This window comes from Panthera pardus, unplaced genomic scaffold, assembly GCF_024362965.1.
Source record: "Panthera pardus isolate Hobbes unplaced genomic scaffold, ASM2436296v1 HiC_scaffold_24, whole genome shotgun sequence".
Classification (NCBI taxonomy): Eukaryota; Metazoa; Chordata; class Mammalia; order Carnivora; family Felidae; genus Panthera; species Panthera pardus.
The window spans coordinates 90,405,737-90,432,570 of record NW_026526810.1 but is presented as its reverse complement, the minus strand read 5'-3'; the positions used below and the strand labels follow the sequence as shown (position 1 = coordinate 90,432,570).

At 35.0% G+C, this 26,834-nt stretch overlaps 1 protein-coding gene across 4 annotated transcripts in view; it reads left to right on the top strand.

Annotated features, from left to right (window-relative positions):
* Window positions 1-26,834, top strand: part of MAP4K5 (mitogen-activated protein kinase kinase kinase kinase 5) — a 110,066-nt gene that overhangs the window by 49,102 nt on the left and 34,130 nt on the right. For all 4 annotated transcript variants that reach the window (XM_053889400.1, XM_019451855.2, XM_053889401.1 and 1 more), the window contains 8 exons: window positions 3,409-3,464; window positions 8,849-8,896; window positions 8,982-9,024; window positions 9,828-9,900; window positions 15,897-16,028; window positions 18,420-18,482; window positions 20,524-20,605; window positions 21,643-21,759. In XM_053889400.1, coding sequence (XP_053745375.1) covers window positions 3,409-3,464; window positions 8,849-8,896; window positions 8,982-9,024; window positions 9,828-9,900; window positions 15,897-16,028; window positions 18,420-18,482; window positions 20,524-20,605; window positions 21,643-21,759 — 614 coding nt within the window. The remainder of the gene's footprint in view (window positions 1-3,408; window positions 3,465-8,848; window positions 8,897-8,981; window positions 9,025-9,827; window positions 9,901-15,896; window positions 16,029-18,419; window positions 18,483-20,523; window positions 20,606-21,642; window positions 21,760-26,834) is intronic.

The following is a 26,834-nucleotide window of genomic DNA, read 5'->3' as shown; positions in this document are numbered from 1 at the left end:
AGTTGTTGATGTATTTTTGTATTAAAAATGTATAATTTTCAGGGCACCTGGGTGGCTTAGCTGGTTAAGTGTCTAACCTCGGCTCAGGTCATGATCTCATGGTTCATGAGTTCGAGCCCTGCTTAGGGCTCTGTGCTGACAGCTCAGAACCTGGAGCCTGCTTTGGATTCTGTGTCTCCCTCTCTGTGGCCCTCCCCCACTTGTGCGTGTGCGCTCTCTCTCTCTCAGAAATAATAAAGGAATAAACTTTTTAAAAATACTGAAAAAATATATTTTCAAAAACTTGAAGTATTTTATTGAACATTCTGTTAATTTAGGCAGTTTTCTGAGTTGAATTAGATATTACCCATAATACCATTTAGAAATAGTCTTTGTTTTGGCTCTACAATTTAGCTTCCAATTTGTTTTGTTTTTGACAGTTTCCTGATGTTTTAGTTAATGAGACTAAACACAGGTCCTTATAAAACAATTTCTATTTTCTTTATTTAACTAAATATGGAATAGTAAAACTCCCATTGCAACTTTGTACTGTATAGTTTATTAAGAATTATCTGAAATATTTTCAAACATTTCTATGCTAAAAGCTTTATATGACAGCCTTATCAAATTTCAGTCATCCAGTTAACAAATGCCACCATAGTGGATGTAAAAATAAGTGCTCTTCAGGTGTAAATAATATTTAAATAATTTAAATAATTTCAGGTGGAAATAATATTTAAATAATTTGTAGCTTGTAGAGCTCAGATTGTTAAAATATCAGTCAATTGGGGTGACTCAGTGGGTTGAGTGTCCACCCCTTGATTTTGGCTCAGATCATGATCTTAAAGTTGCAAGATTGGGTCCTGCATTGGGCTCTGTACTGAGTGTGGAGCCTGCTTAAGATTCTCTCTCTCCCTCTCCTTCTGCCCCTCCCTGCTTTCTAAATAAAAAAAATAATAATAATAATTTAAAAATTAGTAGAGCAATGGTTAAATAAACTATGTTGCACCTACAATATGGAATACTGTGAAGCGTTTAAAAAGGTAAAGTAGCTCCGTTTATATCCACTAGCTGTATCTCCCCAAGGCCTCTTTTTAAATGGAAAAACTAGATCATGAAAAAATATGTATAGCATAACTGATAACACTTAGACATTTAAAAATATAATTTTTTATATTCACATTACATATGAATGTTAATGCACAACAAAATGAAAAGATGTGTCCCAGTCATTACTTCTAGGGGAGAAATGGGACTCCTAAGTAAAATTTTGAATTATAATGAAAATGTACTGATGTATTATTTAATTATAAATTAATAAATATAATAATTACCTAATTCTGTCACAACAAATAACCCATGACCAAAAAAAAAATAGTAGTGATTGATGTCTAAAGTCTGGATACTTTTTATTTAAAATAATTTTTAGCACCACATACATATTACAATTATATAAAATATTACAGAGTTTTTAAAACAAGAGCAAATCCATTTTTTTACACACTAGTCATTTTCTTATGTATTATATCATGCTAGAATTATTGTTCTCTTATTTTACCATGTGTCTGATTTAAAAGAATTATTGGTACGGGCACCTGGGTGGCTCAGTCGGTTGAGCATCCGACTTCGGCTCAGGTCATGATCTCGCAGTTTGTGGGTTCGAGCCCCGCATTGGGCTCTGTGCTGACAGCTCAGAGCCTAGAGCCTGCTTCAGATTCTGCCTCTCCTTCTCTCTCTGTCCCTCTCCCACCTGCGCTCTGTCTCCCTCTGTCTCTCAAAAATAAATAAATGAAAAAAAAAAGAATTATTGGTAGAAAACAACTCTGTGCCACTCAATTTAAAATTCTTTTCTGTGATTTTAGGAAGAATTATCATTTATATGAAAAGTTTTTATATAATGATTATCATTTTTATTCACACTGACAGAACAAGAACTCAAGAATATGGATAAATAAACCTATATAGCTGGCATTGTTTTTACTACTTCCCCTTTTAAACTTAATGAATAATTTAAGACATTAATCTTACTTCTTGATATTTCTACTTTTCATTACTAAACCTGATATTTTTTTAGTTAAATTGAATCTAAGAAGTGTCCATCCCTGTATATCGTATACTAGATAGCAGTAGAAATCAAGAACATATATACTTAAAATAAACGGTTAATAAGATGATGCCTTCCCTTCTTTTATTACTATTCCATCAAGTTACTAGGAATCAAAATTTTATGTTCCTGAGTAGATGTAGAGAGCCAGTGATTAAAATAATACAGTAAAATATCTCTCTTGAGGAACGATTATGTGTAAGTACCTGATTTGGTTTCACTGTCAGCAAACACCAGATTTCAGATGTTCTCTCATGGTATTGGAAGGCATAATTCTGAAGTGTCTGGTTAGGTACTTACAGAAAGATCTTATATTTTGTAATAGAGATCTGGTTGTCAGAAGTAACCTGGTTGCTTTTTAAATTCTTAGATAAGGTACTGGATCAAGCCTTCCTGTTTGAAAAATATAGGAAAGGATTATACTAAAGTAATATCTTGATCTTTATGTATATGATTCCTCTTGGTATATTTCAACAATTGATCTCTTATGGTTCTCCACTCTATATAACAATAATTAATTACATATGTTTATTTCTTTTCTTGGTTTTATTTTAGAGAAATTTTTCAGGATTAAGATCATGTCTGTTGTTTTATATAGACTGTCCTATGGTGCCTACTACTACACTTTGCAAGTAATGAATGCTTATATTTTCACAGACCAAAGTCGTTATGGAGTAAATCTTCTGTTTTTAAAGTACATTTTAAGGTTCTCAACTTTCCTTTTGTTTTGTTTCCTGATTATAAGAATAATGTGTGTTCATGGTGAGAAGCCATCCAATTATATACATAGAAGTTTTGTTAATACTTTGTCATTTTTTTAAAGATTACTTGTTTATTTTTGAGGGAGACAAAGATACCGTCAGTGGGGGAAAGGACAGAGAGAAAGGGAGATAGAATCCCAAGCAGGCTCTGCGCTGTCAGCACAGAGCCCAACATGGGGCTTGATCCTACAAACACTGAGATCATGAGCTGAAAATCAAGAGTCGAACAGTGAACCAAGTGAGCCACCCAGGCGCCCCAATAGTTTGTCATTTTTTTTAAAATTTTTTTTAATGTTTATTTATTTTTGAGACAGAGAGAGACAGAGCATGAATGGGGGAGGGTCCGAGAGAGGGAGACACAGAATCTGAAACAGGCTCCAGGCTCTGAGCTGTCAGCACAGAGCCCGATGCGGGGCTCGAACTCACGGACCGTGAGATCATGACCTGAGCCGAAGTCGGCCGCTTAACCAACTGAGCCACCCAGGTGCCCCTGTCATTTTTAAGATAGACTGTTTGTAATGTGTTATTGACATGTGTAACTATGTGATCTCTCTTTTTTCCTAGTTACTGGGCCATTATCAGAACTGCAGATAGCCTATGTATGCAGAGAAACTTTACAGGTACTACATTTGCTTATGTGGATAGAAAGGCAGTTTTAGTTTCACAGTTGAAAACTTCAAAATGATAATCCCCAAAAAAAAGAAAAGAGAAAATGGGCTCCTCATTTAGAAGATCAGCAAGTAGTAATTTTGTTCATATCTTTTAAGGCATGTTAAATTAGGAATTAATTCGTGATTACATTTTTTATTTTGGTAATTTATAACTCAAATTGTTAATTGATGCTTCTATCCCTACATTTCCTAGATTGTGTAATTTGTTTAGAAATGAATTTGGTGTTCTATATGTTTTTCTTCTGTATTTTAGAAACTGGGAGATTGACTTGATTTAAGAGAAAACTAGTCATTTCTAAGTATTGCTTTCCTCATGCTTTAGAAGGCATAGCATACTGTGTCAAATCTGAATGTTAAATATATGAAACATATGAAACACATGAAAGTAAATTTTGCCAGTATATGTATGTATATATGAAATATATGAAAGTAAATTTGTCCAATATATATATGTATATTTCTGTAGTATTCCCGTAACATGGAAATGTACTTTTTTGTGTTCACATAAAATACAAAACTAATCAGATACTCATAGCAGAGAATTACTGACAGATTGTTTTTCTTTGTGTTTTAATTTCCGAAGTTCATTGCTTTTTTTAAGTAACATATAGTGGAATATTATTCAATCATAAAAAGGAAGGAAATCCTGTCATTTGTGACAACATATTTGAAGCTGGAGGACATTATACTAAGTAAAATAAGCCAGGGACATAAAGACAAAATACTGCATGAGTCACTTATATGTAGAATCTAAAACAGTTGAAGTCGTAGATGCAGAAAGTGGAATGATGGTTACCAGAGTTTGAGGCCCGGGGGTAGAAATGAGGAGATGTTGGTCAGAGTATAAAATTACAGTCATATAGATTGACTGATTATTAATGTATAGCATGATAACTACAGTTAATGCTGTATTGAATATTGGAAATATGTTAAGAGAGTAAATTTCAGGTGCTCTTGTTATAAAAAAAAAACATAGTAACTATGAAGAGATGATATGTTAACTAGCTTGATTCAGATAATCATTTCACTATGTATATGTGTATCAAATCATGTTGTACACCTTAATATATAAAATTTTTATTAAATAAAGTTTTTTAAAAAAAATAAAAAGGGCAGAGATTGTCAGAATGGAAAAAAGTAAAACCCCACTAGATGCTGCCTGTAAGAAATGTGCTTTTATAAAAACACAAATAGGTCAGAAGTAAAAGAAAAGAAAAACATACGTCATACTATTGAAAAGAAAGCTGAAGTGGCCATATTAATATCAGACAAAGTAGACTTCAGAGCAAAGACTATTACCTCTTTAAGGCCACTTCATAAAAAGCATAACAACCCTAAATGTCTAAGCCACTGATAACACAGCTTCAAAATAAATGAGCAAAAACTGATAGAACTTCCAGGAAAATAGACAAATCCACAGTTATAGTCACCTATACCCCTCTCACAATAATTTTGAAGAGCAAATAGGCAGAAAATCAGTAAGGATGCAGAAGACTTGAACAGTACAACCAAACAGCTTGACCTAACTGACATTTTAGTCTGACCAGTAGTGTGATACATACGCTTTTCAAGTGGGCATAGAGCATTTATAAGATAGACCATATTTGGGGTGATAAAATATGTTTCAATACATTGTATAGGATTTAAGTCATACAAAGTATATTCTCTGACCACACTGCAATTAAATTAAAAGTCAACAGAAGTATTTCTGGAATATCTCCAAATATGTGGAAACTAAAGCACTAAACTAAGTTAAGTAACCCATGAGTCAAAGAAGAAATCAGAAGAGAAACTAAAAAGTATTTTGAACCAAATGAAATGAAAACAACACATCAAAATTTTGGGGTGTTACTAAGGCAATACTTAGAAGGAAGTTCATAGCACTGAACATCTCTATTAGAAAGAAAAAAAGGTCTGAAATCAGTATCTTCAGCCTCCATCTTAAGAAATTTTAAAAAAATGAGCAAATTAAATCCAAAGCAGGCAGAGGAAGGAAATAATAAAGATCAGAGTGGAAATCAATGAAATAGCAGAAAAATGAGAAAATCAATAAAACCAAAATCTGACCCTTTGAGATCACTAAAATTGATAAACCTCTAAGAGAAAACACAGTTACCAGTGTTAGGACTGAGTATAAAGATATTACAACAGAATCTATAAATTTTTAAAGAAAAGGATAGTCAGTTCCCAGAGAACATTATGAATAGCTTTCTGTCAATAAGGCCTACAACTTGGAAAATATGAACAATTTCCTTGAGAGAAATCAACTGAATAATTCTGTATATATTCCCACAAAGAAAACTCCAAGTCAGATAATGTGGATGGATAAATTCTACCAAACATTTAAGGAAGAAATAATGCCAATTCTACACAAACTCTTCTAGAAAATTGAAGAGTAAAGGGTGCCTGGGTGGCTCAGTTGGTTGAGCGTCCGACTTCAGCTCAGGTCATGATCTCATGGTTTGTGGGTTCGAGCCCCACATCGGTGTCTTTGCTGACAGTTCAGAGCCTGGAGCCTGCTTCGGATTCTGTGTCTCCCTCTCTCTCTGCCCCCCCCCCCCCCCCGCCCCTCACTTGTGCTCTGCCTCTCAAAAATGAATAAATGTTAAAAAAATTTTAAAGAAAAGAAAATTGAAGAGTAGAGAATAGCTCCCAAATCATTTTATGGGCCACCATTGCTCCAAAACCAAAACCAGATAATACTGCAAGAGAACAAAACTACAGACTAATAATATCCTTCATAAACACAGATGCAAAACTTTAAAAGGAAAATAAAAGATTAGCAAAGGTAATCCAACAATATATTTTAAAAGATAACACATCATCAAGTGATGTTTATCCTAAAGTGCAAATATGATTTAGCATTCAAAAATCACTTCAAGTAATTAACCATAGTAGCAAACAGAATGAGAAAACCACATGGTCATCTTAAATAGACACGGAAAAAACATTTGGCAAAATCCAGCATTTGTTCCTGATAAAGATTCTGAGCATACTAGGAACAGAAAGGAACTTGTTCAGCCTGATAAAGAACACCTATGAAAAACCTACAACTGGGGCGCCTGGGTGGCTCAGTCGGTTAAGCGTCCGACTTCAGCTCAGGTCACGATCTCGCGGTCCGTGAGTTTGAGCCCCGCGTTGGGCTCTGGGCTGATGGCTCAGAGCCTGGAGCCTGCTTCCGATTCTGTGTTTCCCTCTCTCTCTGCCCCTCCCTGTTCATGCTCTGTCTCTCTCTGTCTCAAAAATAAATAAACATTAAAAAAACAAAAAAAACAAAAAAAAAAACCTACAACTAAATCATACTTAATGGTAAAGGACTAGATGCTTTCCCACCAAGATCAAGCAGTGCAAAGATGCCTGCTCTCCTTCTTTTCAACATTGTATTAGAGGTTTCAGTTAGTGCAGTAAGACAAAAATGAAAGTAAGAAGTAAAACTGTCTTTATTCACAGACCACACAATCATGTGTGTAAAAAATGAAATAGAATCTACAAAGTAGCTTCTAGAACTAATAAGTGAGGCTAGAAAGCTTGCAGGATTCAAGATCCATGTACAAGATCAATTGGATTTCTATACACTGACTACATTCAGAACTTTAAAAAATAATACTAACATTTACAAAAATATGACATTCTTAGGGGAATGTATGTGACAAAAGATACATAAACCCCTGCATACTAAAAACTGAAACTGCTAAGAAAAATTAAGACCTAAGTAAATGGAAAACTATAACATATTCATGGATGTGGAGACTCACAGTAGTTAAGATGTCAGTTCTCCCCAGGTTGACCCATAGATTCAGTGCAGTCCTGAGGCTCTTGGCTATCTTAGTCAGTTGAGCATCTGACTCTTGATTTCCACTCAGGTCATGATCCCAGGGATGTGGGATCAAGCCCTGTGTCGGGCTCCACACTGAGCATGGAACCTGCTTAAGATTCTCTCTTTCTCCTACTGTCCCTCTCCCCTGCTCATGTTCTCTCTCCCTAAAATAAAAATTAAAAAAAAGACTTATGAAACTATAGTAATCAAAACATAATGGTATAGGTATAAGAGTAAATAAGTACCTCAATGGAACAGAAGGACCAGAAGTAAATCCTATATGGATGGCTGATTTTTAACAAAATCGAAAAGACAAATCTGTGAAAAAAGTATAGACTTTTCAATAAATAGTATTGGAATAATTGGACATCCCTATGCCAACAAATGAACCTTAAGTCATACTTCATATCATATGTAAAAACCCAAAAGTAATCACAGACCTAAATATAAACCCTAGAACTAGAACTTCTAGAAGGAAACAGAAGAGAATTTTGCAGTCTTGAATTAAGCAAAGCACTTTTGGACATAACACAAAAGTTTTAATGAAAAACTTAGTAAATTAGACTTTATCAAGATGAAAAACTTCCATCTTTCTAGAGACACTTAAGAGAATGAAGAGAAACTGCAGACTAGAAGAAGGTACTTGCAAAGTATATATCTGATCAAGAACTTGTATCCAGAGTCCATAAAGAACTCTCAAAATTCAGTAATAAAAAAAATGAGAGCCTAATAAACAAATGGACAAAATATTTGAACAGACATTTCACCAAAGAATGGCCAAAATTAAAGACTGACCTTAAGAAGATTGATGAGAATATGGATTAACTGGAACTCTCATACACTGCTGGTTTCAATATAAAATGGTACAGCTGCTTTGGAAAACAGTTTGGCAGTTGCCTAAAAGTTTAAATTTATTAGCACCATACAATTCAGCCATTACACTCCTAGGTACCTGGAAGGAAAAAGTCATACTAGTACTTTTATATGAACCTTAAGAGCAACTTTACTTATAATAGCCGAATGCTTTAAACAACCCAACCATCCAAATGTCTATCAACAGATGGGTGTGTAAACAAATTCTTGTGTATCTGTACAATGGAAATAATAAAAATGAACTATTGATACCTGCATTAACAAGGAATCTCAAATTAATTATTGTGAATGAAAGAGACCAGGCAAAAAAAGAATATACTGTGAAATTCAGTTTATGTAAAAGTCTGGAAAATTTAAATCTGTAGTAATAGAAGGTCGATCAGTATTTGTGTGTAGGAGGGACTTTGGAGTGACGGATATGTTCCTTATCTTGATTGTGGTGGTGGTGGTGGTGTAAAATGAATTCGAAATCTTAAAATACAGTAAAAAGAAACTGATTAGTAAAAAGAAACTCTTCTAGATTTTTCCTCCGCCTCTGAAGAAGACGTTTAGTTTTTCTTATTCAGTGAGAATTTAAATAGAAAATGTAGGCATTAAGTTTGCAGCTTTACTAATGCATACTTTTTTTTTTTTTAAACTTCAGGGTCTTGCCTATTTGCATACTAAAGGCAAAATGCATAGAGACATCAAAGTAAGTTCATTTAATATACTTAAATAGATAATTTTTGAAGGAATTTTGTGATACTAATTTAATAGTATTTGTATTTTTGTTTTAGGGTGCAAATATTTTATTGACAGATCATGGTGATGTAAAATTAGGTATGTTATTTCAAGTCTCTCACATTTTTCCTAAAAATTTTAATAAAATTTTAAATGAGAATTAACATTATACAAGTTTAATATTCATATGAAGAACCACAATAATGTTCAAGTTTTGATCCAGTAATTTTACTCCTGAGACTCTGTTTAAAGGAACTTAATCCTAAACATAAAAAAATTCTGTATTCATAGGAGTATTGATTATACACTGTTTATATAGAAAGAAGTACAAACATAGGACTAGCAATAGAGAAACTGTTAAAACTGTAATAAATCCACTTATGGAACATTATTCAGTCATCAGAATTAACAGTTAAGGAGAATAAGAGTAGAATCCTTGAGGTGTTACTTAAATGACAAAAATGAACTATATGTATAATCAGTTTTTTATAACCATGTGAAACAACAATAAAAAAGTATTTATAGAGAAAAAGCCTTTTTTAATAGCACCAAAATACTACCCTAGTTGTGTTAGAATAAAAGGCATCCACATGGGTGGTTTATTTATTTTTTTTTACCTTTTTTTCCCTTAATTAAACTTCAGTATGCTTGTAGTCAATTTTTTTATTAAACTGTGTTCTTTATAAAGTATGTTTTATTCTAATAAAGTGCCAAAAAAATGATTTTCCTTTAATGAGCATGTTATAAACCAAGCAAGAAGAGATTTCGGGATTCAATTTATATATATTTCCCTAGCATTACTATCTGAATTATTAATAATGTCATGCCTAAGGGTGAAATTTAGAAATGTTGTTGACTTTATTGAAAGAACTAAAATTTTTGTCCAATTTTTTCCCTACTAGCTGACTTTGGTGTGGCTGCAAAAATAACAGCTACCATTGCAAAGAGAAAATCTTTCATTGGCACCCCTTACTGGTAAGATACTATGATTGAATTTTGTGCATTTTCATTTCTTCACAGTTAGTGATCTGCATTGATACTTAGTAAGACAAGTGATAATACAAGTCTGGAGATTTGCATGCTCCTTAATACTATCATACTTCTGATTGGGAACTTTGATACTCATTTTTATTGTTCAGCTTTCCCTGAGTTAAAGTGCTAATAATAATTCCTACTGTCTCTGGGATTTTGTATTAAGAAGACTCATAGGTATGAGATTTTTCAAAAGAAAGACTTTTATTATGATCTCTTATCATTTTGTTACTCTTTTGGTATTGATTCTGTTTTAATATAGGATTTCAATTTCTGGTTGTTTAAAATTCATGCATCCTACCATTAGTCTTTATCAGCTACCTTCCTTTTAACGCATCTTACCAAGTACTGACAAAACGATCTTTCTAAAATGCTGCTTTCATCAATGAAGACAGATAATTGAAATATAATAAAAAACCTAGTAATAAACCTTAATATATAGAATAATTTAGTGAAATAAAAGATAACATTTAAAGTTTGTAAGAAAGCTTGGATTTTTTAAATAGACAGTGTTTGAATAATATATTATTTGGAAAGAAATTTAAAGTCACTCCATACCTCATATCTAATGCCAAAATAAATTGTATATGGAAATAGTTCAATATAAAAGTGAAACCAAAAGAACTATCAGTAACTATCAGCTTTAAGAGTTAAGTAAGCCTTTCTTGGCACAAAAGCATAAAACATTAAAGGGTAAAAGTGATAGATTTAACTACATGAAAATTTAAAATGTCTGCATATCTACCAGCTTGAACAAAAGCTGGTAAATGTAAATTAAAATGTAAATTAAATAAGTAACACCATTATTTTCTTTCAAGTTGGAAAATACTTGGAATCATGGGTAAACCTATTATTATCACTGAATATTTGACAGTGAAAGTAGAAATTGATAGCATAATTTTGAAGGATAATTTGGCAATAATGTCTTCCCAGAAACCTTTAACTGTGCTTGTATTCTTTAGTCTTAATTCTACTTGTAGTAATTTATCAGAGAGGCATAGAAATTATATGAAGAGCTTTATTACAATACTTTAAAAATTGAGGGGAAAGTATGCACGCACATGCAAAAGGAATTAGTTAAGGAAATTGTGTATGTTTATGCAAATCAGTGGAGTAAATTGCTGATATTAAAAATCCTGTTGTAGGGGCACCTGGGTGGCTGAGTCAGTTAAGCATCTGACTCTTGATCTCAGCTCAGGTCATGATCTCATGGTTCCTGAGTTCGAGCCCTGCATCAGGCTCAGCACGGACAGTGCAGAGCCTGCTTGGGATTCTCTCTCCCCTCTCTTTCTGCCCTTACCCACTCACACACACTTTCTCTCTCAAAATAAATAAATAAACCAAAAAAAAATTTTTTTAATCCTATTGTAAAAGATGAATAGGCAAGGATAGGCTCATGATATACTATTATTCAAAAAAGCAAGATTAGGGCACCTGGGGCATCAAGGGACTCTTGATTTTAGCTCAGGTCATGATCTCGCAGTTTGCGAGATCTAGCCCCATGTCACAGGGCCTGCTTGGGATTCTCTCTCCCCCTCTCTCTGCCCCTTCCTTGCTTGTATGTGTGTGTTTCTCTCTCTCTCTCTCTCTCTCTCTCTCTCTCTCTCTCTCTCTCTCTCACACACACACACACACACACACACATAAACTTTCAAAAAAGAAACAAGTAAGATTAAAAGTAGCATAATGTAATACCATGTTATAGAAGATATGTGTGTGAATAAAATTTATGGATGTAAATATGTGAAACAATGGCTCTCTTTGGGTGGGATAATGTTTGACATGTTTTCTTCCATGTAGGCCAAATGCTCTTTGTCAACACGTATCAATTTTAACAACAGGAAAAAAAAACCAAAATAAATATCACTTAAATAAAAGTTAAAAGAAAACATGACTAAGTTAGATTACCTGTAGAATTTCCTTTATCACATGCCTGTTTCCTTCCTCAGTCTCTTTCTGTGACTTTCCTCCCCTGTGAACAGTCTTCTCTAGTCAAAATTTATGTTTTTTGTACCCTGACTATATCAGTTACTCTTTATTAGGTCCCTAGTATATTCGTCTTCTCTGTTTATCTTGAGTCCTGCCCTGTCTTGGGAAAGCCTTTATCTCCCCTTCTATTCTGAATGACAGCCTTGCTGGATAAAGGATCCTTGGCTGCATATTTTTCCTATTCAGCACGTTGAATATTTCCTGCCACTCCCTTCTGGCCTGCCAAGTTTCAGTGGACAGGTCTGCTACTACCCTCATGTGTCTACCCTTGTAGGTGAAGGCCCGTTTGTCCCTAGCTGCTTTCAGAATTCTCTCCTTATCTTTGTATTTTGCCAGTTTCACTATGATAGGCCATGGTGTTGACCTGTTTTTGGTTACTCTGAAGGGAATTCTATGTGCCTCTTGGACTTGGATGCCTGTTTCCTTCCCCAGATTAGGGAAGTTCTCAGCTATAATTTGTTCAAATAAACCTTCTGCCCCTTTCTCTCTCTTCTTCTGGAACTCCTTTGTTACAGATATTCTTTTGTTTCATTGAATCACTTAGCTCTCTAATTCTCCCCTCATGGTCTAGTAATTTCCTTTCCCTCTTTTTTTCAGCTTCATCATTTCCCATAATTCTATCTTCTGTTTCACTTATTCTCTCTTCTGCTTCTTCTCTTCTCACTGTCACTGCATCTAGTTTATTTTGCATCTCATTGACAACATTTCTTAATTCATCATGACTATTTCTTAGGTCTTTGATCTCTATAGCAATAGAGTCTCTCCTGTCTTCTATGCGTTTTTCAAGCCCAGCTATTAGTCTTATGACTGTTATTCTAAATTCTTGTTCAGATATATTGTTTATATCTGTTTTGAGCAATTATCTGGCTGTCATCTCTTCCTGGATTTTCTTTTGAGGAGAATTCTTCCATTTTGTCATTTTGGCTCGTTTTCTGTCTTTTAGGTATTTTAATAGCTTGTTATGTGTCCTACACCTGCGAGTACTACTATATTAAAAAGGGATCATACACTGTGCAGGGCCTTGCACTTTAGAAAGTGTTTTTGTAGTGTGTTGTATGCACTCTGTTGCTGCATATTTGGCTGCTCTGTCCCACTGGACAGTCCTCTGCAAAGCTCCTCCTTGCTCAAAAGGGTGGATTTGAAACTTCCACCAAGTGTTCTTGGATTTGTTTGTTGAAGTAACCCTGTAAAAAGGGAAGGGCGGGGAACCTCATCCCATACAAAGAGAAAAATGAAAGGAGCAAAAAAAAAGACCAAGTATAGAATCAAAGAAGCTATAAGGCTTAATCCAGAGAGAGAGAAAGAAAAATAAAGAAGGAGATATAGAAAAGGTATTAAAAAAAAATTGAGTAGAAAATAAAAAAGCCTGATTAAACAAACAAAACAGAGAAATATATATATGTATAAAGAATTGACCAAAAATCAAATCAGAAATTATGAGCCTGATTCCAAAGGAAAAAAAAGAGAGTAGAAAGAAGAGAAAAGAGAAGAAAAAAAAAAAAGAGAGAGAGAGAGAAACAGACTAACATACAAAACTGTAGGTCTTTTGGTGCCTGGGACTGGTGGCAGTGCTGGTCAGGAGGTCTGGTTCCCTCAGTGTCAGTCCCCTTCCAGTACAAAAGCATTTGCCAGGCACGGAGTGGCAGGGTTTGTTGTAATTGGTCCCACCTCCAGTGGAGGCTGCCGTGCTGTTTCCTGAAGCCCCACCATGTTGGTGATGGAGAAAAAAGTGGTGACACCCCAATCTTTCCTCCTCTGTCTGAGTGTCTCACTACTCTGTTCAGGCAGCCCTCACAGAATAGTGTGGGAATAGACTTGTCCTGCTCCACAGTCTCCCGGCCTCTTAGGCACTCAGCTGGGATTCAACACCGATGTCTTAAAGGAGCCTGCACCCCACCTCCCCGGGACCCCTTTCTGGTGTACCGTGGTTCCACAGCCTTTCTCTCCCTTTTGTCTCTCCACAGAAGTGGTTCTCTCCCCTCCATGCCTACGCTCTTATCTCCCCCAATTCGCATACTTGCACCTCTGTCCTGCCAAGCTGTCTCCCTCCACCTGTGGAGATCTTCCTGTCACTCCCGCTATTGATTTCCTGGGTGTTCCAAGTGTTCTGACCTTAATACAGCTGTGTTTGAGGGATGAGAGAAATCCCTGTTCTCTACTTCTCCGCCATCTTAACTCTCCCTCAAGTCCTGCCCTGTCTTAAAAGTGTCACACGCTCTGCCTTTCTTCAGCTGTGGCAGACTGATTAATCACTCTCTGCCTTCCACTGAGCCAGGAAGTGTAACACTCTTGGTCAACTTGGTGCTCCAGTTGTCCACCCCTAACTGATTCTAGTGGGCAGAAGAGATAAAACGCATATACTCTCTCTGGGTACCAGCTCAACTTTCCTCTCTGAGACTTGCCTTTAGTCGTTTTGTTCCATAGTAATGATCATTTTCTTCTCTTTACTCCTATATCCATTTGTATGTATTTAGTACTTGCTTATAGCAGACATTTTTAGTATACATACTTTATGTTCTTAACCACCTTTAGGTTGAGTGATATTGTGTTACATAACTTTGTGTAATCCAAATACTTATAAAAACAGCTTCTGTGTGGATATTTAATATCAATATAAATTGGGGCGCCTGGGTGGCGCAGTCGGTTGGGCGTCCGACTTCAGCCAGGTCACGATCTCGCGGTCTGTGAGTTCGAGCCCCGCGTCAGGCTCTGGGCTGATGGCTCGGAGCCTGGAGCCTGTTTCCGATTCTGTGTCTCCCTCTCTCTCTGCCCCTCCCCCGTTCATGCTCTGTCTCTCTCTGTCCCAAAAATAAATAAAAAACGTTGAAAAAAAAAATTAAAAAAAAAAAATATCAATATAAATTAATTTTAAAATAGTAAACATTAAAAAAAGAATATTTCCCCTTAGTAATATCTACACTTTATAAAATCAAATGCCATCATTATAAACCACTGAATCCCAAACAGGTAACTCCAACTCAGCCACTAAGTTGACCTTTAATCTTAGATATATTCACAGTTGTTTGATAATAGCTCTACTTCAATATCCACAAGCATTTTATACTTATATCAGTCTCTTCAGTCAACCCCTTTCATTCAGTCCCCTGTGCCACTGCCTTTGAAAAGTCATTTATCATTTTTCCCTTGTATTTTTGAAATTGTCTTCCAACTCATTCACCTGACTTTGGTTTTAGCTCCTCTCATACTGTCCTTCCTATTGCCATGAGTTTCAGAACAAGTTTATATCCAAAATTAAATCTTGCATTTTCACAATAAAATCTAAACTTCATTGTATAATCAGTAGGGCATTCATTACCTAGCTCCTATGTCTGAGGTTCATTTTGCAAATACTTTTTAAATCCTCTCAAACTTTTATAAAATAAATTCATCCCAGACTGAATTACTAAAAAGTGATCATGTATTTGGACAAGAGTTAATACTCTCAGTTTCTGTACTTATCATAGACTCCTAACAAGCACCTTATGGCTCCATACCTGTCTGTAGGTCATACATTGAGTAACATTGTCCTGTCACCTTTCCAGATGTTCCGTGCTCTTTTCCTGTCTCCCTAAAATGTTAAGGCTCCTCACTCACCTTACCTCCCTGCTGATTCATTCTCAAGTCTCACCTCCTTTGGGAGCATTTCTGACCTTCATGGGGATTTAGGTATTCTTTCTTTTCCCATATTATATGACAAGATTCACAAAACAGAAACTAAAGTAAGACAACCAAATTTTTCCTCAGAGCACTAGTCTTCAGAGAAGATGGAAGATTTTTAAGCGATGAGTTTGGAAAGAGTATATCTTTATACATGTGGTCTTTATTAAGTCTTTCCTAGTAAATGTCTCTCAGCCTCTTTCCCTCTAGAAGTTGAGTGAATATAAAAAAAAAGAGCAGATTTCATATCATTTTTAAAAAATAAAAATGTTATATTCACTGATTCCTTCTAGGATGGCCCCAGAAGTTGCAGCAGTAGAAAAGAATGGCGGCTACAACCAACTCTGTGATATCTGGGCAGTAGGAATAACAGCAATTGAACTTGGAGAGCTTCAACCACCTATGTTTGATCTCCATCCAATGAGGTGTTCTCACTATTTACAATTATGCAGTTATTAATCAAGTCTTTAGGGAGAATGAAATATTGATAACTTGAGTATTTCCAGCTCATTTTCAAGTATGTTGAAATAGTAAAGGTGTTGTAAAGGACTTAGGGGTAATCAGTTGCACCCAATACCTGCTCTCTTGTGTTGTTTCCTAAGACAACGTGGAGTGAATCATCTGTACTATTTAAAGCTGTTTCATTAAGCAAATCTCCCTTAATCATACTAGATATAGCAGTTAAAATTTGTAAAGTTTTTTTAAGTCTTTACATTCTTCCATCAATTGTTTCTTTTTCTGTTCTAAGTGGAATTATGAGCAAATGATAGGATGTAGGTGACATTTTTTTTCTATTCTTTTTTTGATTTTGTTTATTTTGTCTAGGGATAATAGGTAGTTACGCTTAGTATAATTATTATTTACATTTTAGGGTATATTGTCTCTCAAAAAAATATTTGATGGCCTTTGAAAGTGTTTTTATATTTTGAAGTAAAAGATGAATTGAGCTAAAATTTAAGCTTTTAAAGTATAAGGTTGAAAACAGTATAAAGTTGAAAAGAAAATCAACAGAGTGCAGAAAGTATTCTTCTAGCAAGATAGACAACGGATTAGTATATATGTATATATACATAAGGAATTTATTTAGAGACTCTGAAGGCAAAAGATAGACTGTTAATGAGCAAGTACCAAATACAAAGAAACTTGGAAAACTATTTGACTTCTCAAGTAACTAAAGATACAAAAGTTAAAAGATACCTACTTTTTGTTGGAATGCCATTATGTACAGACCTTTAGGATGTTACTTGTTAGGAGCAGTACAAATGTTTCTGTGATTCTACTACTTAGAAAATTATACTTAGGAAATAACCCAAGGGAAAAAAGAGCTAAGAATTATTCATTCCAGGTTAACAGTGGAAAAAAATCTGAATGTCCAATAGTTGGTGAATTAATCTTTTTTCTTAATTTTTTAATGAATTGTTAAGCAAAAATTTTCAACAGTTAAAGGCAGCTGTTACACATGCATAAACCAAAGCAACACGGAAAATTGATTATTAGTGAAAAAACAATCTATTATTACCTAATTATTGCTTAGCATTTAGATAAAGACTAAAGAAGAGCAGATTTAAAAGAATGCCTCACAGTTGTAAGAATATAAACTTTATATATGAATCATTTCATCTTTAAAAAGATAAACATCTTTGGTATTTAAAACCGAGTTTGGGGGCGCCTGGGTGGCTCAGTTGATTAAGCGTCCGACTTTGGCTCGGGTCATGATCTCACGGTCAGTGAGTTCGAGCCCCACATCGGGCTCTGTGCTGACAGCTCGGAGTCTGGAGCCTGCTTCAGATTCTGTGTCTCCCTCTCTCTCTGCCCCTCCCCTGCTCGTGCTCTGTCTCTCTCTCCCTCAAAAATAAATAAAACATAAAAAAATAAAAATGTATTAAAAAAGACGGGTTTGCTTGGAAACCTATAAAGGGTTTTGTTGGAAAAACTGAAATAGAGCATTTTAGAACTTTTCTTAAATCTTCCATCCTTCTACCCCCAGAGTCCCTAGAAAATGAGTCAAAGGTGAATTCATACTGAAAGAAAGTCCTCTTGCAGGTCGATTTCTGTATTATTCATAATGAGAGAATCTGGAAAGTTATTGTCCAAATGAGGGGAACAGACTAGGAAGTAGATATAATTTGCTTGTATACCCAAGACAATTATAGAGGCAAATCTTCCACTAAGCATACAACCTAATGTTAGAGTAACGTATCATCTCTGTGTTATAGAATGATATTTAATTACTATACATGCTTATATCTAAGATATAATATTAGTTATATATGTTAAAAGTATAGTGATAAAATTCTTCTCTAATATTTGGTAGCTTTGCCTTATGAATAAGAGCTTGTTTGAAAATAAAATATCTAGGTGATGGGCATTGAAGAGGGCATCTTTTGGGGTGAGCACTGGGTGTTGTATGGAAACCAATTTGACAATAAATTTCATATATTAAAAAAAATAAAAATAAAAAAAAGAAAGAAAATGAAATATCTATTGGCTATCTAAAATATAAAAATTTAGTGTCCAGGGGCTCCTGTCTGGCTCAGTTTGTAGAGCATGAGACTCTTAATCTCGGGGCTGTGAATTTGAGCCCCATGTTGGGCATAGAGATAACATACATCCATATGTACATACATAAAACTACATTATCAATAAACTTAATAAATAAGTAAAATCTTAAATTAATTTTCATATTCCATACCAGTGTTCGTCAGTGTCTACGTATGTAGTAATTTGTAAATGGATTACAGAATATTCATTCTGATTATTAGATGAGGTAATCAAAGTATTTTAATATTGCCCTTTAACTGAAATTTGTATTCCAGGGCCCTCTTCTTAATGTCAAAAAGTAATTTTCAGCCTCCAAAACTAAAGGACAAAACAAAATGGTAAGTTAATGAATATATAGATTTATAGAATTTTGCCGTTGGAAAGGAGATAGGTTCAGTTCTCTTATAAGTGATGAAACTGAATTGCAGCAATGTGGATGGAACTGGAAGGTATTATGCTAAGTGAAATAAGTCATTCAGAGAAAGGCAGATACCATACATTTTCACTTGTATGTGGAACTTGAGAAACTTAACAGAAGACCATGGGGGAAGGGAAGGGGAAAAAAATAGTTACAAACAGAGAGGGAGGGAGGCAAACCATAAGAGACTTTTTAAGTACAGAGAACAAACTGAGGGTTGATGGGGGAGGGTGGGGTGGAGAAGAGGGGAAAATGGGTGATGGGCATTGAGGAGGGCGCTTCTTGGGATGAGCACTGGGTGTTGTATGTAAGCGATGAACCTCAGGAATCTACCCCTAAAACCAAGAGCACACCGTACACACTCTATGTTAGCCAATTTGACAATAAATTATATTTTGGAAAAATGATGAAACTGAAGTCCAGAGCCTTTAAATAGTTTACTTGCAATTACATATCTAATTTACTCACAGAGCTGTGGCCAGGATCTGGGTTATATTCTTGACAGTTCCAGTTGCTTAGGAACTTAGAGTAACAAGGAATAAGAACAAGCCCATGTCAGTCCAAAAGATTTTTATAATCTCCTGCTCTGGTAAAACTCTGATCATTTTCTTAGTGTTTTGGAGGCTTGGGTAAGAGGTGTGGTGAGGAAAGGATTGGAAATGGGTATATTAAAAATTTGGAGATTTATATCTTTGCCTTGCATTCTGTTACTTGTTAATTATATGTTAACTTTTATGGAACATGATATGAAAAGGTTTCCCAGATACCATGACACTTAATCACTGTTGATTTTTCTCTACCTTCCTTACCTAATATTCAAAATTTTACTATTTATTTTCATCCTAATCTCTTCTTTCTCTAAGTAAAGCAGTTTGCCTTTTCTTAAAGTCCATTAGGATATCTTTAATTGGATGATAAAAATTGAAAATTATTTTTCTGGTAATGTATTCCCATGCATTTAATAAAAGAAACCATGCAAATAAAAGTTTCCAATCTTCATCTAGATTTCATGGATCTTTTGGTGTGGGAGGTACATGGGTTCCCCAAATTCTGTATGTATATTCTTCTAGGGAGACAGTCCATATCTTGTTTCATATTTTAAGAGACCTGTCCCCCAAACAGGTTCTGAACTACTGTTTTATGTTTTATTGACCTGTCTGTGCAAAGTATTATTTAGGAGCCAGGACATTCTGGAGATGATGCCAGGAGTGAAAGGAAAATCACACTGGAAATAAAGGAGTTTATATCCTACTGTGGATGTATTCTTTTGTGTTGATAAGAGTTTCTTCCTGATTCTTGTTACCCTAAGTTCCTAAGCAATTGGAACTGGAGGGCTTTATGGCAGGAATGACTCAATATTCATTCAGGAATGAATGACCACAAGCTGTTACCATTGGAGTACTTTTGCCAGTCTCAGGTACTCTCTGAGTCCACGTTATCTCCGCCACAAGCCACCAAATGTAATGCAGTGATTTGATTTCTCTGCAAGAGAGCTGCTATGTGGATGCCCTTGTTCCTAAGAAATTCAGTGACCTTATACTGATTTAAATAATCTTTTACATTACCAATCCTACCTCCATGCCATTCTTCTGGTATAGGAAAACATTTATATATTTTATAAATTAAGCAGTGGGAAAAAGCCATTTTGATTCCTAAGTGGCACCTAGAATACATACTAGATTTTAAATCCTATAATACCCATTTCTAGTTTTTTGTGTATTTTTTAGAGATGGTATGTTACTATTTCTTGTAACTAATTTCATTTTACTTAATAGATGAAACTGACACCTGTTTTCAAGGGGTATACTGTTCTTTGGGTCTTGTTTTTTGGCTTATATAGAGCTAAGAGGCCTAAGAAAAATCATGTGTTTCAGACTTTCTAACTGCTTATAAGTTATTTAGTAACATTAAAAAACTAATATTAGTGAAATATTTTTGTACATGTCTCTTTTTATTTGAAGGTCATCAACATTCCATAATTTTGTCAAAATAGCACTAACCAAAAACCCCAAAAAAAGACCAACTGCTGAAAGACTTCTGACTGTAAGTCATTGAAATTATAGGGGAATATTCTGTAGTCAATGCAGTAAGTAGGCATATCACTCGAACAAAGTATTTAAGATTTTTAATATAAAAATTTAGTGATCTCTTACTGCAGGGGTCTGCAAACTTTTTGGGAAGAGCCAGGTAGTAAATGTCTTGGGCTTTGGGGCCCTACAGTCTCTGTAGCAACTATTCAGCTTTGCCATTGAAGCACAAAAGCTACCAAAGACAGTACAATTGAATGGGCATGGCTTTAATACTGAAACCTTTATTCACAAAAAGAGGCAGTGCCCCAGATTTTGCCCATGGGCTTTAGTTTGCCAACCCCTGCCTTAGAGAAAACTCTTAAAAATGTTGCTATCACCTAAAATTAATTGCCTTTTTCGGTTTCTTATGTAAATATAGAATGTTCTGTGTGTATATGTGTTTGTAAAATATTTTTAGAAAAAGTTCATGATTACAACAATTTAAGGAAACTTTATTTAAATATCAAAATGTAACTGTTTGTCTTTTTACATTTACATAATGTTACTGAATTAAATGTATGCATATGTGGAATACACATGCTTTTTTCTTATTATGATGTGATATTCATTTGCATATATATCACTATAGTGACATGAGTAATGAATGTCAGTTGTTATAGCCAAGGTTGCAATTTTACAACCTAATATAGATAACTTGAAAAATTATTCATGTTGGGGTGCTTGGCTGGCTCAGTGAGTAGAGGATGTGACTCTTAATCTCAGGGTCATGAGTTCAAGCCCTATGTTGGGCATGGAACCTACTTAAAATTAAAAAAAAAAAAAATGATTCATGTCATAAACTTACTCCACAAGGGTGCTGCAGTTTTATAATATACAATTATGGTCTCTCTGATACTTTTACTAGTACGTGCTCTAATTTATTTGTATTAGTAGGCTTCCATATGCTTGTTTTTGATAGTTACTGAATGAAAAAGTACAAATAACATTTTCTATGAACCATTGATGTAAAAGCATATTCATGAAGTTTTGTTTTGTTTTGTTTTGACTTAGCATACATTTGTAGGGCAGCCAGGTCTCTCTAGGGCCCTCGCAGTTGAACTGCTAGACAAAGTGAATAATCCAGACAACCATGCACACTACACTGAAGGAGATGATGATGACTTTGAGGTAAAGAGGTTTTCAGTCTAATATTTGAAAATAAATATTTAATATGGCCTTAATGTTTATTTTCTAATTTACTCTTTTTTAAGTTAGTTACAACAGATTTAGCTACAAAGATTAATTAGCAATGTAAACTAAACTTACCCTGCATATAATTACCAGGTAATACTTTAAAAAAAAATTGTGGCATTACATAAATAACTGGTTGACACTTTTTCTGGAAAGAACTAGGATTACTAATCTAATTAAAACCATTTATATCATTTTCTTTTCATAGTTGGTTTGCCAAAAGTTGAGAGGTAGCTAAGATTAGAATCAGATCATTTTCCCCTCCCAGAAATCCGGAAGTGCTTTCCCTTCTCCCCAAACCTCAAATTCTGTAGTGAGAGCTTGATCTTTCTCTAAAGAGAAAGTACATCTATTTCTAAGGAAATAAAAGAGGTTAGGAACATTGCTTTGGACCAAGAGAACAAAAGTTTAGCCAAAGCACATGCACATACTATTTTTCACTGAAGAGACTCTCTAATTGGCCATTTTTTATTTCTCTATTATACAGATTATTAACAATATAAATATATTTTTTAAAAGTTGAGGTTCCCATAGAAATTTTATCCTTTCCAATACTTGTTCAGGACAATTATATATTATTACATGTAGAGCTATTCCTACATTTTCCTTCTCTGAAAATATTCTGAAGTCTTTTTGAATATATTATATTTAACATCAAAACTTGTAAATCATGAATGAGGGACTTCCTGCCCATTAGCAGGTACCTACTATGCTTGCATAAAGCACAGCTGAACTTTTCCACCAGTGTCTCTTCCTCTCCTTTTAGGATTTCTTTTTATTTCTGTGATTGTCTCCTCATTTCTCTTTATGCCTTTATTTCCTGTTATATCTCTACCTTCACTTCTGGCAAGACAATAGGACCATACTTTTTGTGTTATTTATTTGTTGAAGGAAATGTTTTACTTTATGTTCTTAAGTTTTGAATTATACTGTGTAAGTATCATCATAACTACTAATAACGCACTGGGGAGTCATTGTGTACCAAGTATTAGGCTAGATAATTTTTATGTTAACTCATTAAATACTCAAAACAGTTTACAACATACTCTGTTACTATCCACATTTTATAAATGAGGAAATAACAGAGAAAGAATAGAAGTAATTTTCCCGAGATCATATGGCTAGTAAGTAGTGGAACCAGCTATTTGGATCCAAGGCACTAACTCCAAAGCCTATTGTTTTAGTTAATATGCTACCATTTCTATGTATGTGTTTAATAGAAATAGTCACTAAATAATCTTTGAAAACTAATCTTTAAAAACTAATCCTTGCCTTCTGTATAGCATAGTCTTGTCCTGTAGTAGGTATCTAATGAATATTTTGTTGAGTGTTAAATGAACTTTAACTGAAAATATTGAATAAACTCGCTATTCATAGATTTTTTTATTTAAATTATCATTTGCAGACTTGTAATAAGATTTTTATAAAATTATTAAAATTGTTGTAACTTCAATATAAAATTGATATTATTTGATTCCCCAGTTTGTCTTTCACTGGTTATATAACTAACCAGATTCTTTTTTTTATTCCCCACATTATTTTGCTGGGCTTCCCAGATCCACTTTACCTTCTGAGTTCTCTATTTCTATTTAATGTGGTATCACTGTACTTCTCAGTTCTTGAAGTCCTTGTGCCAGGTAGTTGGGGACACGATGGCATATGAGATTGGCCCAGTCCCTGCCTTGAAAGAACTTATAGTATGGTCTCATAGGAACCTCAGAAATACCACAAGTGTGATAACTGTTATGGAACAGGATATAGAGTATGCTATGGAGGCATATTTTAGGGACAGAGAAGGACTTGCTACAGAAGTGGTCTGTAAGTTGAAAATCTGAAGGATAAATTGGAATTAGAGGAAGAGGGCAGGCAGAATTGTTTTGAGCAGAGAGCATAATCGCATGTTAGAAAGCCTGGTGATAAGGGGCGCCTGGGTGGCTCAGTCGGTTAAGCGGCCGACTTCGGCTCAGGTCATGATCTCACAGTCTGTGGGTTCGAGCCCCGCGTCGGGCTCTGTGCGGACAGCTCAGAGCCTGGAGCCTGCTTCCGATTCTGTGTCTCCCCCTCTCTCTGACCCTCCCCCGTTCATGCTCTGTCTCTCTCTGTCTCAAAAATAAATAAACGTTAAAAAGAAAGCCTGGTGATAAGAGAGAAGACTGTATACTTGAGGAACTAAAGATAGTCTGGTTCGAACAGAAAACAAGGAGGGGGATAGTGGGAGATAAAGTCACATAGCTAGACACTAGCCATTTCAAACCATGTTAAAATTTTTGGGCTTTATCAAAGGGCAGTAGAAGCCATTAAAGGGTAAAGGAGTGACGTGTAATTATATGTGCATTTTTAAAAGATCTCTATGACCTCAGAATAGTGGTTCCATTTCTGAAAATCTGCTAAGAGGCTTTTGAAGTCATCTGGGATAGAGATGGTGGTGTTTTAGACTAGGAGTATAACAAGGATGGAGAAAAATGGACCAGTAAAAGAATTCTTGAGAGAGTTGGAGATTGGATGAAAACATGAGTGTGGGGGGTGAAAAGAGAGTACTCCTAGATTTTTATTTGAATGGCTGGGTGATCTTAAAAGTGCCGCCCCATTTATTGAGGTAGGAACACTAGAGTAAAATCAAACTTGGGAATAAAGATGAATTCAAGTTTTATGTATAGTAATTTTGATGTTGAATAGACTTCCAAATGGAGACGTCTCACTAGAAATTAGATATGTGGTGGTAGCTTGGGGAGAAAAGTTTGGACTATAGATAGAAATTTGGGAGTCATTAAGTACAGAAGTAGTTGATACCTTAAGGAGTAAATCACTCAAGGGAAGCATGTAGAATGAGAAAACAGGAGAGGGCCTCAGACAGCATCCTAGATTTCTCCCAAAATTTAAGAATCAAGTAGGCTAAGAAGAATGGCAAAGGATTGATAAAGACCATTAAAAGAAGGAGGGAAGTTTTCAACAAGAATATTGCCTAGAAGATAAGTTAAAGAAGTCTTTGGATTTAGGTGGTGGTGCTTGAATACTTTTTTTAAAGGATAATATTCAAATTATAGAGGTGAAGCTAGATTAGAGTGGTTTGGAAAATAAGTATAGCAATACATTTATGAAATTTAGTTGTGAAAGGGAGAGGTAGGCTGAGCAGTAGTAGCTGGAGGAAAATGAGTTGGTAGGGATTTATTTAGTTATTTAGTTATTGTTTATCTGGGGGAAGTAAGTTTGAACAGGATTAAATGCTTATGAAAAGGATTCAGTAGATGGAGAGGAAAGATTCAAGAGAAACAAGGTAAATAGGCAAAGTCTCTGAGAAAGGAGGAGAGCCTGAGATCTAGATTATAATGGGAGGCTTGATCTTAGATAATGAAATGCTTTAATCTTGCACTAGAGAGGAGTATAGTTGAAGGTTGTCGTTCAAAGTTATCTTCTATTTGGTGATTCTGGTTTTCCTTGTGAAGTAATGGCAAGATCATGTCTTGAAAGTCCTGACAGAAAATGAGTGGGCTTGAAGAGTGGGAAGAGAAGGTGTGAAATAGTAATTGAGGAGAATGGTTGGGTTAAATGATTATAGTGAAGTGTTTTGGGGCAAAGTTGAAGCCTCAGATGAAATTAATTTTCTGTGTGGTCTGCTGGGTAACTTTCCTCCAGTAGTGATTTGTATCCCCAATATAAACACAAAGGTAGTTAGTTTAATTCATCTAAGGTGTCATTTTGGCATGCCAGAATACTGAAGGACAGTGGGGCAAAGGGAATTTAGGATACTGGCAAGAGATTGCTTGAAATTGTGGAACACTGCATACAAATTGGTTAAGAAGAAAAGTGAAGAAAAGAGAAATGCTGATGGACAGTAAGAAGGTTAATGGGCTAATGGACTTGGGATTCCATTGTGAACACGAAGCAGTGTAATGGGAGTAAATGAGAGTGAGCTAGAAGGCTGAGAAGTTTGGAAGATAGTGTGAGTTCAAGTGTCAGAGCTGATGGGAGGGTCCATGGTGTGATCTTAGCAATCAAGAGTTCATTGAAATCTGGGAGAGTGTCTCTAGAGATGAGGTCAGAAAACTTAAGTCCCAAACAATGGGCTTTTGAAGTCCCTTGGTATGATGATGGGTCTTGAAGTAGAGGAAAAAACATATGAGCTCCTGTCCATCATCAGTGATTGAGAGTGAGTCATTAGAAATTTGGTAGGTGGCAGTTGAGCTGAAGGCATAGTTTGAAGAGATCAGGAGCTTGTACCAAAGGGTGTAAAGTAGCAAGCTTCTCACTTGATTTACTGCAGTATCCTTACTCAATCTCCCTGCATCCAGTGTTTCTCCCCTCCATATCTTCTCACACACTTATCCAATTATTCTGAAGTCTGACACCCTTTTTGTAAAATCTCCAAAAAATTTCTTTGCTGAGAAAATAAAATTGAGAGTCCTCACCTTGCATTCAGAGCCTTTCGTGATCTGGCTCATCCCCAGTCTGTCTGTCCAGCTTTGTCACCTCATCCCTTAATCTTCACCAAATAATAACCAACTCCAGTTCACCTAAATGCTACCATTTCCTTTTCTTCTTGCATCACTTTGTTCATATTCTCTCTGCTGTCTCGAATGCTTCCCACACTGCTGCACATCCATTACCTACTGTCCTTGAGGCCTAGAGCAGATTACAGCTCTGTCATGAAGAACTTCTATACCCCTTCAGGTGGAAGTCATTTCTTTTTCATCTGGGCATTAATAGTAACCATCTTAATCAATGGCATTGACCATTTTCTAATCTTATTAAGTATTTGTGTGTCTTAACTTCTAGATTATAAACTCTTTGGAGATAAGATTTCTGATTTTCTTTGCATCTTTTCAATATTTCATACAGTATAAACATAGAATAAGTGAATAACCTAAAATATGTTAGTGTTCATTGTATTGTTTATGTTTATCCCGTAATTTATTAGTAGGTAGTCATGTTTGTCAGTAAATGATCATTTAGTTAAAAAGTTTGACCTTTTAACTTTATCACTGAAATTTTTTAAAGTGTGTATATTATGCTTA